The sequence below is a fragment of the Grus americana genome, chromosome 5, assembly GCF_028858705.1.
Source record: "Grus americana isolate bGruAme1 chromosome 5, bGruAme1.mat, whole genome shotgun sequence".
NCBI classification, from domain to species: domain Eukaryota; kingdom Metazoa; phylum Chordata; class Aves; order Gruiformes; family Gruidae; genus Grus; species Grus americana.
Window position 1 is genome coordinate 22,263,987 of NC_072856.1, and position 17,533 is coordinate 22,281,519.

A 17,533-nucleotide genomic window follows, 5' to 3' on the forward strand; every position below is an offset into this window, starting at 1 on the left:
AAACAGGACTGGCAGTCTACCTTTGTGGTGCCCTACCTTACACTACATCTCCATCTAGTGCATTTAAATGTCTGTGGAGAAAGCACAAGTCTGTAAGGAAACATAAGTAAGCTTTTTTTTTAAAATTATTTTTTTTTTTTTACTAATTATGGTGGGGGGGGATTAATATATGGAAGGAGAAAATCTAACAGCAGGGCCAGAACTAAGGAAGAGAGAAGCATTCTACCAGAGCTTGCACCCTAGAAGGATCACGGCAATGAAAAGCTGCAGTCAAAGTAGATCTTGTGTATTTATGTTAAGCATTGTCATGTTCTAGGATTCCAGGCTCCTAAGTGTTGTGCAAACAACAATCTTATAAAACTGTACAAAAACAATCTTTAGTGGTCCTGTTCCTATTTATAATCCAGTAATAACTTGTGTAAAAAGGTGTTAATTTCATTAGCCTTTTTCTAAATAACCAGAAGATATAGCAGAAAGCTAGGAATTCCTCTATAAAAGTAGTTGTATGTATTGTAGTAGTTGTACGCATACCCATTGGAAGACATCTGGACTTCTCTTCACAACTTACAATCACTAAGTGCTTTTAAGTCTCCTGTTTTTCTCACTGCTTCCTGTTATCTCCTGGTTGACCTGGAATATTTCTTGCAGGTAGGTGATAAACATCAGAATTCTTAAGCAAAGCTGAATATTAAACAATGCGTGAAATGAGCATCTGCATTAATTGGGAAGATGCTGTAAGCCAGCTGCTGATCTTTTTGTCACTTACTCAGATGGCTCTCAAACTTGGAATATATTAAACTGGAATTAACTCTTGTTTTCACTCATGATTAAGCAACCAAATACTTAGTAGTTACAAGATTTATAATGAAGTGACCATGGCAAATGTTTCATTTGACGCTCAATTACAGAAATTTACACATGAGTACGGGCAAGTGCAATAGCTACTTTACATTTGATAGCTTTTTATGCAGGGAGATCAAGAGGGTTTGTGGTGCTAATTATTTAATCCTCTTGATGGTCTTCTCTAGATGGGGGTCAGTAAATAGCCCGATTTGGAGAGCTTGGACTTGAGACAGGTTTAACAGTTGGATGGAATCAGTGGCACAACTGAAATAAAAAGATCAAGTAGCTAGTAGCCCAGGATGGGGTGAGGGATTGTAGCCCATCAGGCATGCTGATGTCCTCTGAGCAGGGTTGCCCCTGCTACTGAAGTCCCTTGAGGGCGGTGTTCTGTCCTGCCTGTATGCATCCTGAGTAACTTAACAACTTTGAAGTTGTGCTTAACTTGGATGGTGCAACAGCTGATTTAGAATTTGTCCTTTCATATGATATTATTGTTCAGGTTCTTTAATGAGTAGTAACTCCTAAAATACCTCTTTTAGTGAGTGCTCTCTTCTGACATCTCACCTGCTTTGTGATGACTTTGAAGGACTGAAACATAGACTTCCAGACCATGAAAGATTACTCTAAGGCCTTACTGTCTGGCAAGAAGTAAAAGCCACTGACCCATAGTAGTCCAACTCCAAAGTGCTTTCTCTTTTTTCAAAGGAAGCAGTTTACTCTTCATGGCAGCAGATTCCGTTGGCTTTTTTACTTTACTCTCTTACTGTAAACTATATTGTAAATGTTGCCCATGTAAGTGGGTGATACGTTACTATGTTGGAGGCAACCTCTGATGTTTCCTATGGGGCTAATTTCACTACTTTTAAAGGCAGCAATTTTATTTTTTTAAAATAAAGTACTTTTTCAGCTCTCTTTCTCTGAGTTTACATTAGCAGTTTATGACTAGCAACTCTTTCACCTGAGTGGTTAAACGGAGCAAAGGTAAGAGTGGCCCAAGGGCTTTTTGTAGGTGCAATAAATGCTCAAAAGATGGCTGTGTTTTGCATCAAAACTCATTAAATTAAACAGTTGTTTTGTCTTGAATTGGAAAACTTCTGGTGTAGTAGACTGTTGAGTGGATTTTATACTAGAAACAGTAATCATGTGCTAGTTTGTTTTTTTTCTAGACAGGAAAAAAGCAAGCAGAGGAAGTGAAATGTGTCCATATCATTCTGCAAGACAGCCATGTTGAAGAGCTCTGCGAGCCAGCAAATGACACATTTGCCGTCTGTGCTGAGGCAGCTGAATGACTGCAGATAGCGGTGACTTTCCCACCTGGAACTGAACTGAAAATACTGTAGGTTCCAAACAGCGATTAACTAGCACAAAATAACTGTATTAACATTTATATATATATATAAATATATAGCATTTATATTGGCTCTTGGGGTTAAAGGCATTGTATCCTGGTGCCATCCTGCTTGTGTTCTGTAGTGTTGTAAAATCAATCCTTCTTTTCATAAATTGGAGTTAAAACCTGTTTTTCAAAGAGCAGGGACAAGACGAAAAGATGGCTACCTTTAACTCCTTCACATAGAGTCTTTACTGAAATGCTGTGCCTTGCCATGCACTCATCAAGAGAGACTGGATTTACAGTGCTGTCTGATGTGGCTGTGGCATCTGTCAACATAAATTAACAGCAGCAGCAAAGTTTCAGGTGGTTCATTATCAAAGTCAGGAAAATACCTGTGGCTCTGCAATAATGCAGCATCTGCACACAACAGTTTCTGCTTGGAGAGTAGCTCTTGTCGCATGCAAGTAATCAAGTTTTGATTAGCTGAATAAATCATCATCTGTTGTTGGATTGAAATGTGTGGGTGTGAAGCAGCATAAAGTTATTTTGCCTGATTGCTACCTGGAGGGGTTCTAAGGCAACAATTTGAGTTCAAACATGCTGATGTTGAAATACTACGCAGTTTACTTCTAACTGCAGGTTGTCACAAAATGTCTGCTGTGGATCTGCTATGCCCTGTTTCCCTCTCTCCAGATTGCAAAGTAACTGAGAAATGTTTCAAAATAGAAATATTTGTAGAGTTAAGGAAGTGCTTGTCCTAGTGGCAGCATCATGTGGGGTGCCTGTCGTGTGCTATCTTTGCATCTGTTGGAAGCAATAAACAGTGCTTAGTTCACTGTAACTAGGTGTGAAATGCTGGAGGTGGTGGCTCAACAGTAAGGATTCAGTCAGAAAGTTTCTTCCCTAATTTCATTAGCAAGACTGTGTACTAGCTTCTGTAAGAGGAACTCAACGTGTTCTAAATGTATAATGTCTTCTCTTTAAGCATTGTGTCATTATAGTGGGGCACAGCTCTAAAATTTTACTGTGATATTTAAACAGTAGGTTAGTATCTACTTACAGTTACATATGACAATTTTTTTTTCCAAGAAGTTGGGCCATGCCATCTTGTCCTGGCTATATTCGTCAAATCTGTAGTCCACAACTGCACTTTACTTGTTGATAATTGTAGAAGACATTTGATGTCTTTGCTGGAAAGAAAAATCACCTGTCCATCATAAAAGATCTATTGTAACCTTCTAGTCAGGTTTTAAGTCCTCGTAGCCCAGTCAAGCGTCAGAACTGCTTTTATACAAGGGTGTATCTATATACAGTATAAGGTTTAATGCAGTACATCCCAAATCTCTTCCCCCCAACCCTCCCCCCCCCCGCCCGCTGTTCATCTCTGCTGAGAAAAAATAAAACGGATTACACTTTTTGAAAATAGTGCTGTTTCACACTAGGTACTCTAAAGATAGCAAATTTTTTTTCTGTTAATGCTGTTAAAGCCATGCCTGCAAACTGTCACAGCTTCAGTGGAATGTACAACCGGTCCTGATAGGAAGTTACAATGTTTTCAGAGCCTTAAAAGAAGGGGGTGGGAAAATTGATTTCTGCGTAGCATAAGGAGCGACTTCACATGCTCACACGTACAACTGCCAAAATAGTTTTCTTGAACTTAAGAAACCATCCCCGGGGGATATTTGGCAAGCTTATACTGTGGCCAGTAGTTCTCTGCCACCATCTTCCCCACTTGCTTCATGTTTGAATTTTAAGAGATAAGACTATTTTAGTGAAGAGCGGTTTCTTCCCATGGCTAATGGAGTCAGAGGGTGCTCCTCCAGTGCACAGTGGTTCACTGACATCTCTTTCTAAATACCATGGCAATTCCATTTTGTGTAATATAAATAAAAATTCATGTTAATGTTTCAGTCCTGTATTCCTTTTGCCTTGACTAGGTAACAAATTAAGGATGGAACTGGAGTGAATTGATCCTTTTCTGGCATAGGTCCCCAAATTTGTGGAATGTCAGTTTATTGGGGTGGGTTTTGTACTTGCTATATTTCTACAACTGGATCCAGACTGGACCTGCTATTTGAGCAGCCTTTCTTTAGACACAGTTTTGCAAGTTACTGTGTGATTTCTTGCTGTATTTCAAGCGTGTCTCTCAGTCCTTACCCCTTCCCCTCCAACGTGTGATGTCTCAGTTTCTTAGGGTCTGGAGACCTAGGGTCAGGAGGACTTGCCAGTTCCTTTAAAAACAACCAGCTTCTTGGTGGTTATAACACCAAGGCTAAATAAGGTCATATGATCCACACATGTCTGTCTACTTTTTCACTTCTCTTTTGTAATTTCCTGATATCTTGGTAATTTTTGATGACCCTGAGCCCATTTCAGCCGAGTGTAACAGAAAGATAGTTTGCAAGATAATGCTGTCCTTGAAAGCTTATCAAGGCTGAAGTCACTGAAGGACCCAAATAGGTAGCTGCTGTTAAATAAACCTAAAGCTTTTCACATACAGATCTGCCTGAAAACTTGAGATCTGTGCAGTAGAAGACACAATGATGAGCAAAGGAGAAGAAAACTTTTTTTTTTTAACAGTGGTGTAATGGGAGTAGGAATTGCAGAGGAGTGCTGTGAATAGTGCAGAATATGGCTTGAATCTGCTATAGGCAGTCATGATCCTGGTATACATATCTGTTACATGTGAGGATGCCAAACACCTGAAGAAAATAGATAGCCCCTTCATGTTAAGGGATCTCCAGAGATCATTGCAGAATGGGAGGGTGTATTTCTGCTCAGGAAGAAATGGTAGTGCTTTGCATAGGAACTTTTTGAGCAATGACCAAACAACACTTGCTTGAAAACCTTGGGAAAACTGTGCCAGAGGACAAGAAGGATGTCAAGTTGAAAATAAAGCAGAAATTCCCCAGTCGAGTTCTTCAGAGTCAGGGGACGTGGCTTGGACTAAGCCATTACTGGTTTCTCAGTTTTCCTGCATTTATGCATAGCACATGAGAAATGCATTTTGTGTCTGGATTTAGAACTTGGAAAACTGAGTTCTGTTTGGGAGTCAGACTTGTGTCTAGTAAACTGCTAGCTGTATGACTATTGAATCACTATGGCATTTGAAATGCTTTTTAATCTTTTTGGGGTGTCTCGTGTAAACGTAAGTTTGAATTGGGATTGGTTTGTGTATATATAGTGCCTGCTGCAAATATGGAGAATTGCATTTGTATTTTGTTTGTTGTTTTTTCCTTCCCTTGAGTTTTAAAAAAAATAAAATCAGTAGACTATGTAAAAGGGAAACTCAGAGATAATTTGAAGGTGTTTAGTTTCTTGTTTGTTTTTGGTGTGTGGTTACAAGTATGTGCTCTTTTGATAAACAGTTATTTTAAAACAGAATTTTCTTGCTCTCTGGCTGCTGTTTCAAAAGGAGGAGGAGATAAGAAAAAGTCTGGAGAGAAAATGTTGTTCCAGCATATTTTTTTCCTCCCAGTGTTGTCAAACATTAAATTTTGCTTATGATTTTACTGAGGTAGCTCAAGGTAATGCATCAGACGTGCTTGAGGCCTTCTTGCCTTAGGGGCCAGGAGAGCTGAGGTTGCTACGATGTGTGTCTGTCGTACCTGAAACGGAGCTCCTGCAGCATTTGCCACAGCTTATAGCTCTGGTCAGGAAAGTGCAGGCACGTGAATTCTGCTCTTCAGAGGGCCAGAGGCTCAGGTTTTGACGATTCTCAGTCTGAAGTCTGTCTGGAAGAGTAAAGCTGTAAGAGACAGTCCATATTAGAAATTTTAGAAGTAAATAATTTTGAAGCCTTAATTTGGCAGGATTTTCAAAGATGGCAAAGGGCATGTCTAAATGTGGATTTGCCAGAAAGTTGATAGTCTCTGAATTCAGACCCCAAATGACTGAAGTAAACCTGCTTGAAGAAATGAGATCCAGTAAATGTTAACAGGGGCAAAACCACAGTCGCATTCCCCTTTTCTTATTTCTTCTCCCTCTTCTCCCCTTTGAACTGTTCTGGCTCAAAATACATCTCAAAAAAAAAAAAAAAAAAAAAAAAAAAAAAAAGGAAACTGTCCAGAGGCAGTCATTTGGTCTGGGGAATGTAAATGCACTGCACAGTTTTGAAAAGATGTTAGTTTTTAGAAAAACAGCAACAAAAACATAACATGAAGCATTGGGCAGCTCTTCATATACGTGTGTTATTACCACATGCTCCCAGCAGCAGCTTGGTTAGCGTGCTGAATATTGGTCAAAGGCTAATACAGACTTCTTGCTTCGGTAACAGTCTGGGAATCTGTTGCTGAGGTGTGTGTTTTGCTGCTTTTGTTTAGAGACTGGGTTATGATACTGCCTCAGACTTTGTGGTTACTGATTTATTGCTGAGATCAGTCTGCCTCAAAACTCTTCACACAGAAGTTGCTCTTTGAAGTTGTGTGAAGAATTGCAGGGGGCTTGAATGTCTTGGCTGAGGGTTTTCCATTGCCGGTGGTGTTAAGCACAGCATCTACTTCAGGGTAATTTATCACCTATTTTTCTACTAAGTAATGGTTCTCATTTCTTTTCCCCCCAAGTGGGCCTTGGTTACTCTTCAGAAAAAGTGGTAGTTGAATATGGGAATTCAGTGATACATCCTGTCTTACACTTCATAATCCTAACTGAAAACTACTGGTATAATAAAGAAAAACATGTAAGAGAGGAACTGCAGGAATTTGCTTTTAGAGGACACTAAATCAAGTGAGAGTTACTGTAGCTGTGGTTTAAAACAGTTTATATGCACTCTGCTGAGTGGTGGAAGAAGGCTTTGCTACAGCTGTGATTAGCTTTTAACCCTGGAAGATTCCTTCCAAATTAATGCTGAAGCTGTTTGTCCCTATTGAATATACTTTTTTTTGTCTGTACTCCAGTTGTCCCTGACCTTGTCCTAGCCTTATAAAACTGCACAGCTTGGCGTATTCATGTGCCATATGGCTACATAAAAAGATTGTCTGTCGCTCTGATCTTCAGATCTGTCACATCTCAAAACCTGGGAGTTGTAAACACATCTTGTAGATTTGGTGTAGGAGTAGGAAACATTTACTCAAAAGGCCTGCAGGTTATGGAGCTGGCCTCTTTTCTGGTGTTCTCCCATCATTGATCTGTGCATAGTGTTACCACGTGTTCGCATGGCACCGTACGCACCTTCTTGCAGTTAACAGCATGCTTTTCCTGCAGTGAATGGCTTTCTGAAGAGTTCAGCATCCTGTGATGTGGTCTATCATGTCATGTGCTAATTTGAAAAAGCCAAAGGGAGAAAAAAATCTAACCACATGTCTTGTTAAATTATTTTTTACTTCAGGAGTTACTGTGTTCTAAATTGGTGATTCCTCAAGACTTAACTGGTGCTTGCCTTGAGCATCGTGGTGGAAGCATCTGCATCACTCTAGCTGAGGGCAGTGTTCTCTTCTTGCCATGAAGAGTTGCTGTGCAGTGAAGTAAAAAATGTGAAGTACTGGAGACCATAATGAGATTCTGTAATCATTTGTTAAACACATTTTGATGTGATTGTTAGTATTTAGTGTTATATGAATAACTGTGATGGTACTATGAAATAGATGTAGTTTATGTCCTGAAGAGCTGTATAATGGATGATGGAGAGAAAGTACAGCAAGAGATGCAATTCATGTAACTCATGTTCCTTCTGCACCCAATTTTATGTAAAATGTGCTGAATAAAGGCAGTGTTAATTATATAATTTTCTTTTTTTGGGTTTCATTTTGCAGCCTGAAAAATACTTTAATGGTGGTCTCTTGTGTTTCTTATTCTCCCAAAGACACTAACTCGCCTGACATTTCTGTAGTCCTCCTTTCCTTCTCCAGATGTTTCCGTACTCTTTGTACACCTGTCTTTGCCCAAGTTTGCCTCCAGATCCCAAATTCTCTGAACTTGCTACCATGTTCATTATCTCTGTCTACCTTAGACTCTTCACTGTTTGGCTTCTCTGAGCAAGCAAGAGAAGCTTGGTGGTGTACAAAATCTAGACTTTTGCTGCTATTTAGTGTTTGTGGACTCAGCATGACATACAGCTATAGGTTGGGTGTGGGGGAGAGCTACTAGTCCAGCTAGATCTTTGCCTCCAGGGGTGGTTGTCTGCCACCTAAGGACCTGCCTACATGTCTGTCTCCTAGACTTATGCCTGGGGCAGTGACATTTACAACAGACTTCCATGCAAAGAGGAGATAGTTGCTTTTGGTTTTTGTGAAGTATAATCCTCTATTTTAATATTTTTCCTCCAATGCTTCTAAGTTGGTTGAATTCACATGGGTCTTTAAGGGACAGTTAGGAGTACCTGCTTGCCAAATTTACAAGCTTGTACTCCAAAGCACTGAGCAATTTAAATTTGTTTGGAGAGGTCATTTGACTAGTTTTAAGTTTCAGTCATTCTGGAAATTGTACAAATTGGAAAAAAAATCAGCCCAAGCAAGTGAAATCTCACAAAAAAACTTGAAGCAGTTGAAAGCAGGCCACGGGGAGCTTGGAAGGCACCTAACATTGGTGCCACCAGTGCCCACTAGAGTACCCAAACCTATACTGCTACAAAAGTATCTCTAACCTTTGTAAATTGTTTCCCTCATCTTTACCCTCTTCTGTCTATATCTTCTCCCAGCAAAAGCCAAATCCAAATGTGGTGCCACCTTCTTCCCCTGCGCTAGTGGGATCCACTGCATCATTGGTCGTTTCCGGTGCAATGGCTTCGAGGACTGTCCCGACGGCAGCGATGAGGAGAACTGCAGTAAGTGCGAGCCTACTTGCGAGTTAGGGTGATTTTTTTTGTTTCAACTAATTAATACTGCTTAGGGAGGAAGTATTTGTTAGCCTTTAGTTTGAGTCAAATATTCTCCCTGTCATTTACAACCTAGATGATCCTTGTGCTTTTCACTTTGTAAATGATAGTCTCTTTTTTTTTTAAGGTCCAGCTCAGTCTTGTTTTGTATATAACGCCTCTATGATACTTCAAGCCCCTTTGTAACTTTGAAATGAGATTTAAGCTGCATGTTTGCTTTGAACAGATTCTCTGTACTTAAATGTAACTCAAATTGGGCAAATATTAAATATGACTTAAAATTGTTTAATTTTTACTTGCCTCTTTCTTGTCACTAAAGATATGACTTATTGTTCATCAGCACATTTAGATTTCTCTGTTCATACATGTTCTCAAACTACAAAAAAGAAAATAAAGGGATATTTAGTGAAACAGGTTCTGGGAAGGAGAAGGAGGTTCTCAAAGTTAAACATGCCTGCCAGTGCACTAGCTTGAGCTGCTGTTCAGCAGCTTGCAGGGAAGCTGCAGCAGAGAGATCATCTGAAGTACTACTTGACTTGGGCTAAACCCCCTGCGTGTGGCTGCATAGATCCATTTGTATCTGTAAGTCTAGCAGGGATATATCATAGCAGTAAGCAAAGGTTATGTTCGATCCAGTAGCTCTGTTGCTATTATCAGGAGCTGGTAAAAGCATGGGTCTGTAGGCGGAAGCTTGGAGCAAATACTTGCTCATTGTCTTGTTGGAATGCTCAGTTTTTCCTTTTAATGACATTTAAAGGTCAGGAGGAGGACAACAGTCACTAGCTTTCAAAGATAACAAAAGGGGCGATCTTTACAGTGATCCATCACTGTCTGCTGCTTGGAAGACTTGCCTTTCTTGTTTGTGTGCTTTACCCCATGACATGAACATTTCTTAAGGTGCCATCTGTTGTTGGTCTAAAGCATCTGGTTTGGGCCCTGGGAGGACTGTGGCAAGGAGACAGCACCTCTGCAGGGCAAGTGAAGCTATGGAAAGAAGATTGAAGGCTAAAGAAATGACTTTGGGTTATGCTTAAACAAGTGAACTAGAAAGAAGCTTTGACCTATGTGCTTTGAATATCCTTGAGGTGGTAGACTGACAAGTGGCAGGTCTCAACTGAAAATGCACCAGCTCATGGAGTTGGTTATGAATGACATAATTTCCCATGAGCTCATAGTGTGTAACTCCAATGGGACCTTACAGCTGATGATAACATGCTGCTAATCTCCCCATTTCTCTATGCCATTTAAGCACACACTTGGTGTTTTCTAGCATATCCAAGTGTCTAATCACTGCTTTGCTTATGTAGAGGAACAACATTGTAGGTCCTAAAGTAACCTGCAAAATTAACATGCTATGCAAGTGAGCAGCAGTTTCAGACCAAAGATTTCATGTGTTCATGATAAATGTGCTTTTTGGGAGCTGGAGGAATTGAGAGTTGTTGTGGTTTAATAAAAGAATATACAGAACAAGTGATGCACAGCACAATTACGTACCACCTGCTTACCGATGCCCAGCTAGTTCTCAAGCCATGGTCCTCCTTGGACAGGTTCTCCCAGCTTATATACTGAACATGATGTCATATGGTATGGAATATCCCCTTGGCCAGTTTGGTTCAGCTCTCCTGGCTGTGCCCCCTCCCAGCTTCTTATGCACCTCCTGCAGAAGGCTCATGCCTCCTCACTGGCAGGGCTTGGGAAGCTGAAATGTCCTTGACTTAATTGTAAACACTGCTTAGCAACAACTAAAATGTTAGTGTATTACCAACTTTATTTTCATACTAAATCCAAAACACAGCACTATACCAGCTACTAGGAAGAAAATTAGCTCTTATCCCAGACAAAAACAGGACAGGAGTGTTTATTATATATACTGCACGTTATATGCATGGCAGGCTTCAAAGTTTTATGTTGGTTTTTTTTTTTTAAAGACTTTTTAAAGGCAGCTCTTTAAAGAATAAAAAATAGGAAGCCAGTTAGTATTTGGGAACTGTAATCCCCTTTGTTGTTATGGCAGAGAAGCACTTTGAAGCAGACAAGGCATCTAAGCAGCTTTTTTAAGGTTTTCAATTGGAAAGTTGCATTCTGTTTCAGTCGCCTCATTACCAAAAACTGGCAAGAGTTCAGAGAAGAGTGCCAAAAATGATTAAGGGACAGAGAGATTGATTTATGAGAAGATATTAAAAACTGCTAAATTATGCATATCTTAGCTAAGCAATGGCTATGTTGGAAGATAAGGCTATATATGCTGTATATGAAGGGTGGAAACACTGTTCAAGGATTATGTAGTTATGTATGCTGGGCTATAGCTAAGAGTAGGAAAGAGAAAACTAAGATGAATATCAAGGAAACCTCCTTGGCAGTGAGATGCATTGAATCTGTGATGTATACTGCTAGGAGAAGTGGTGAAAACTGCCCTGCTTGAAGCTTTAACTGAAACTAGACATAGCATCTTACAGTATACTGCGGGGTTTGGTGTGGGTGAGGAGACTACTCCACCTAAATGAGTCTGCTTAAATACTATTCTGTTTTTGCTCTGTGTGCAACACTGGGCCTTATGTGAAAGGATTTTCTGGGAGCTACTGTAATATGCATATTCAACTCCTTCAAAACACTGAGAACTTGAGAAATGTCAACATTGCATTGTATAAATTCAAAATAGTGAGGAGAATGAGGAAGGTGGAAAAAGACAGAAGCAGAGGTAAATAAATCACTACCAGGCAGTTCTCAGCCAGGGTTATTGGCTTATAATATGAAGCTTGAGCTAAACTGAGTTTGTTATAATGGGAAGCAACAGGCAGTGTTTATGGTAGGCGGTGCTACCCTCCATATGTCTTCAGCGTGAGCAAATGCTGAGCACGGAACAGTGATCATGCTAGGGTCTCTTATGGAAGTGAACAGAAGGCTTATCACAACTGTGGGTGGACCAAATCTCTGCTAATTGTAATGTATCTTGCATGAATTAGAAATTTCAGCATGCTCTGTTTATAGAGACAAGGTTGATTTGATTGCCAAGTTACTCCCACGTATTCAGTGAATTGACCAACTGTTGAGTTGTGACCTGTTGTCATTGATTGCTTAACGGCTATTTCACTGCCTGGGTGACAACTTCTAATGAAAGATGTCACTTTCTCTTTTTGCAGCAGCAAATCCCTTGCTTTGCTCTACTGCACGATTCCACTGTAAAAATGGTCTCTGCATTGATAAAAGTTTTGTATGCGACAGTCAAAATAACTGTCAAGACAACAGTGATGAAGAAAGCTGTGAAAGCCCTCAAGGTAGGCACAGGGTTTTTCTTCTATTCTGTACCAACTCCGATTAATGTGGAACAGGCTTAGTAGAAAATACGACTCTGTTGGCTTGCTCTGTGTTGGCTATAGCTGTGGTTTCCTAATTCTGCAAATAAAGAGAGTGAAATGTGTGGAGTGTGTGTGTGCATATGTTTCATTCTCAGTGCTCAGAGAAGGCTGTTATCTTTTTCAGATTAGTAAAAATGCACTTTTGCAGGAAGTGCTTATGATCTGTGATCCAATGCTCTCTGAAGTTGCTGGGAATCCATTTAATGACTTTGAGAGATGGATTGGGCCCAGCGGGATCAATAATAAAACTTTGGTTTGAAGTAGTTCAGCAGTCTATTTACCAGATGAGTAAATCTGTGCAAGCTTAAAGCTTTAGATCCTCATTGCTCAGATACTTTCTGGAAGACACTGCAGGACAACTCTACAGTGAAAGAATTTATTCCTACCCTTCCTTGTTTCTGTCTTTAGAGAAAAGGAAGGGGATAGGGAAGAAAATTTTTGTTTGAAAATTGTTTTGTATTGAGTGTTGCGAGAATCTCAAAACACGATCTCTGATTTTTTTTTTCCTTTTTAACTTATGCTATAAGTCTACATCTAGTGCTCCTCAGTTTTGTCTTCTATAACTTAGTACCATAGTATTTTGTAAAACGTGAAGTATAAATGAATGACTTGAGGTTAACAAATGATGTGTTTGGGAATCAACTGCTAAAAATGTTCATGTCTGAGTTACTAGTGAGAGATCAGAGTAGGTGAAAAATGGGAGTTGGTGGATATTTGCAGGGGAGATGTGATGTGCTTGGCCCTATAGAAAGCAGAACACATGAAGAGAGGTAAAGTAGGGTATGAAGGAAGAAGAAATTAGGGAAATTGAAAGAGAATGACGTCAATATCTAGCTGCACTGATGATTTAGTCCTTTGTGGAAGAGAGAATAATTCTGAGTTTAACATGGTGATAAATATTCTTGACAGCTCACAGGGGAAGAGGGAAAACATGCAACAGCAATGCCAACAAAACAGGGTTTATAGCAATGGTATGTGACAATCTCTTCTGTGCCATTCCTCTGCCTAACCTACGAATTGTTTCCTTTGGCTCCATATGTAAGGGCTGAAAGGGGTCATCCTGGTAACTTGCCTGCTTGCTGGGCTACATTGCAGCCTGGGAACATAGCTCTGCTCAGATCAGAGCCTCAGAGAGGGGCGTCTGGCTGCCCCTGCCCTCTGGAGACGGGAGGAAAGGGCTGGTGAGGGACTAGTGCGTGTGTATTGCTGCTGCCCCAATGCTGCTGCCCCTGTGCTGAGGGCTGAATTGTTTTTTACTACAGGCCTAAGGCAGCCTAATAAGATTAATGTGGGTGGTAAGATTTCTTGTTGGGGTTTAGGGTCTTTTTTTTTTTGGCTTCTGAAGCTTAAAGCAGCAGTGTGCTTTTCCAAGGTTGGGATGACTGCTTCCTCTGCAGATTAATTGGCTGGATTGCCTCCAGGTTGTTTGTTGTCATGACAATCTGCTTTTGGAAGTGACTGTCAGGCTCAGGAGAAGAAAAGAGCTGAATTTCATGAAGCCATTACTTTTGTCTTTGGCCCTTCTGGAAATGTCAGATTAGTAAGAGGGTTAAGCAAAGTAATTCTATCTGATTCTATGCACGAAAGAGCCCCAAACAGGGAAGAAGGAAGTCTCTCTCAGAGCAGCAATGATTTGGGGTTTTTTTATTAAAAAAAAAAGAATCCAAGTACAGGGTTGGGAATGAGGATTTCCCAAAGTAAAATGCTGGTTGTGGGGAATGTAAGTGATTGCCTTTGTGTTTTGGCAGCTCAGAGCCTCCCTGAACTGCCATTTGGCGGTAAGTGGGCAATGCTCTTGTACCTGTCTTTCAAAGCAAGGATTAAACAGTATAATGTGCTTAACTTCCCATCTGAATGTAAATGAGGATTCCCTCTGGAGCTTGCAGCTATGGGTATGTCTGTCCTGGCTTCCAAATACACAAACTACTTTGTGTTAATTGAGAATTAGAGGCTACTGTGGACAGTGTTTCATTTCTCACAGTTCTTTCTACAGCAGATCTAATTACTGTAATTACAATGAGTTTTCGTGTTAACACAGTACCCAAGAATCACGGTCTTTACCCAGAGCACTTCATTTCTAGTTCTTAGGGTCAGAGCAAAGCAAATCTGTAGGGTATTATAAAAGCAAGACAGAGGGTTTTCTTCCCACTAGCTACGTTATCACGTAGAATGCAGTAGCTTTAGTTCAGTGTAATTGAGCGTAGTCTGACATACGAGATTGCCCTTGTGTGCTATTTTTCTATCTAAAAATGTGTTGATTTAGAAATCGCTACACCCTCTGAACCACTGTATGATAGTGTCATTATCGCCATTTAACAGATGGGGAAGAGGCGGCATAGACAGGCTAAATGAAATGGTCCCAGAGTGACATCCTGGCTGGTAGAAGTAGAGCTTCACCCGTGCTTGTCTGCTTCAGGGGGATGTCGTGAGACTTAACCAATGTTTGCAAACTGTTTTGAGATACTGTGATAACATGTGGAATAGAAGTGTGAATTATTAATTGGTACTTTGCTCTCCTCCTGCTCTTGGGTATACTGACAAGCTTTTTAAATTAACACCTCTTCCTAGTCCTCCATGAACTTCAAAGGCCTCCTTTATCCTGCTGTCATTACTGGAAAGCTCCAGTAGCATATTGGTTTTGTTTGTGTCAGATAGTCCTCCATGCATAAAGGTCCTTTCAATCAAGAAGGGTCACTCTGCAGGCTAGGAAAACAGGAATGTGACCCCTTACTGAAAAACATATTGACCTGGCTGTGACATGGAACACTTCAAAATGTGCTGTCCTTAATGAATAATAGCTTTGCTAGCATGCTGCAATTTGTGATGAGCCTGAAGCCATGGGCTTATAGAAATTAATTTCAGTCATAAGGTAGGGGTGGATTCATTTGAGGGGAGGAAGACAGAGACCCCAGGATTTAATTGTGAAAATGGAAGCAAGGTCAAATTTTTGAGAATAAGTTCCTGCTTCCTTTCTCCTTACCACTTGTAACTGAGCATTACATATCTTACAAAGGTTTGTATGTCACGGGGAAAGTGTCAGTTTAAAAACTTAAACTGTGAAAATTTAGCAGCAAGTCAAATAATTCTGCTCTAATTCCTAACCATAATTATTTGTAGCTCCTGTAGCTGCCACAGTAAACTTCAGAGCTGTTCATTTAATCCCACCCCACCTATACTTTGGTCATCTCCATTTTCCGGCATTGAATTAGTATGGCTGGACATTTCCCTTAGTCTGGAATGTTGTGTATTCATCAAAGTATGTGCCTGAGTTTTGGGATTGGATGGACGATATAATTGCTTGGATTGTCCACACGAGTTGCATATGTGAATTGTTCTTTCTAGGGCATTATTCTAGTTTTAACACTTGCAGCGATTGGAAATTTCTGCTCCTGGTCTATATTTAATGGATCTTAATCCAGGAAAGTTCATATGCCTCGAGTTAGCTGACAGTGCTAATCATTCACAGCAGCTACTCTGAGTGTACTCCTCAGGCCCACCTGTTGCTGGGGGGGCATTTCCTGCTCTGTGACAGGCATCCACTTAATTGCAAGGGAATTCCTTTTCCTTAATATTTTTGAACAACCATGTTAATAATGGCTTTTTATCTAAACGTCTTCACAGTACTTCTTCCTTTAGTTTTTCTTCCGTTTTGTACTTTTAGTCTAGAAAGCTTTAACACAAGCAAAAGCATACTGGATATTTTAATTCAATCCAATCTCCTTTTCCTTTCATGACACTTCTTTTCTTTCCTTCTAAGTTTGCTAAATACCTTTATTAGCTTTAACGTCATTGCCTAGGAAAGGGGGTTTTATTGCTGTGAGTCTATATTCACTCGGTGCTGTAGAGAGAGGCTCTTGGCTTCAGTAATGTTCCTACAAGTCTAGCTCTGCAGTTGTTAGTAAACAGTACCATTGTAGTCAAATTATAAACCAAATGTTTTGCAAATGTCCTGAAGTTGATTCCTACCCTATGTTTCTACAGTGTATTTGGTAATGTCCACTGTTGCACATGTGGATACCTCCTTTTTCTATTTTTGCATAGTTTTTCATTGAATTTGTGTTAGGATTTTGACATACCCCAGTATTCTAAAACAGATTTAGAAGCATATACAGATTTAGAAGCAGGTGTTGAAGTCTCTGTTCTTTCCTCTGTGGCATGTATAAATTGCATGTATAAATAAAAATTGGCGGCATATTAAAAATGAAAAATTTGACCCTGTGTGAAACAAGTGGAAAATGATTCAAAAGGCTGACTTATTAAAATTAATTTCTAAGTGATAATGTAAATTCTGTAATGATAATTTCTGTGGATTTAGGTCTAGGTGAGAAGTTGGAAGGGGACTGGCTGTAATGGTAAATGCTATGACCCATTGCTGGTGTTTGCACGATTGAGTTGCAAAGCAAATATGGGTTTTAGAACTGACAGCCAAGTGGAACAGACATACTCTAAATTTCAGTGAAATACCACAAAACCTAATTTATGAAACACAAATAGCTCCCAGAACATCCCACTCCGTATGGAGCTTGTAACCAGCCCTCTGCACGTGGCAAATTTAAATTCTGAAATTCCCAAATGTGATGGTATCACTTACACATCCCAAAGCTTTGTAGTCTGATCCTGGCTGCATACATTTCCTTTTACTGAGTCTCTCTTTGACTGGTTATTGACTCAGTCTGCAAACTAAAGCTCAACTTGCAATCACTGTGCATCAGCTTAGCCCAGATTCAGCCTACAGCAGGAATTTAATACTCAGAGGCAGACTGAATAGAAGCAGAAACTTAAGGACGGATACAAATAAAATGTCACCGAATGTTTTATTAAATGAAGGCTTTGCCTGAGCATATTTAGCTCTCTAATATCCCTGTTTTATAACACTTGCTAGATGGAAATGTTTTTGTCAGCTGTGAATTCCTTCTTTCCTCTGTTCCTCCATTCCCGGATTAAGTCCAGGCTTCCTCCTCTTTCCCTTTTTTTTCTCCTCATAGGATTATTTATTTGAGAGGGTTCTTGTCAAAAAAATTGATCCATGTGCATGGAGACTAAAAGATAAGGTGAGCTACAGTAGGCAGATGTTCCAGTAAGTTCATCTGTGCTCTTATTTCAACCGCATGTGGACTCCATGACCCTACTGCCTTCCAGGCCAGTCTGTTGTTTGTAAAATTGATTATTGATCACTTCATTTGAACAGCA

The 17,533-nt window shown here is 40.0% G+C and overlaps 1 protein-coding gene across 3 annotated transcripts in view; it reads left to right on the forward strand.

The window, feature by feature from the left end:
• LDLRAD3 (low density lipoprotein receptor class A domain containing 3) overlaps window positions 1-17,533 on the forward strand; it is a 127,808-nt gene that overhangs the window by 47,398 nt on the left and 62,877 nt on the right. The window contains exons 3-4 of one of the 3 annotated variants that reach the window (XM_054827390.1): window positions 8,811-8,936; window positions 12,128-12,262. In XM_054827390.1, coding sequence (XP_054683365.1) covers window positions 8,811-8,936; window positions 12,128-12,262 — 261 coding nt within the window. The remainder of the gene's footprint in view (window positions 1-8,810; window positions 8,937-12,127; window positions 12,263-17,533) is intronic. The other 2 variants (XM_054827391.1, XM_054827392.1) reach the window with 2 other exon arrangements.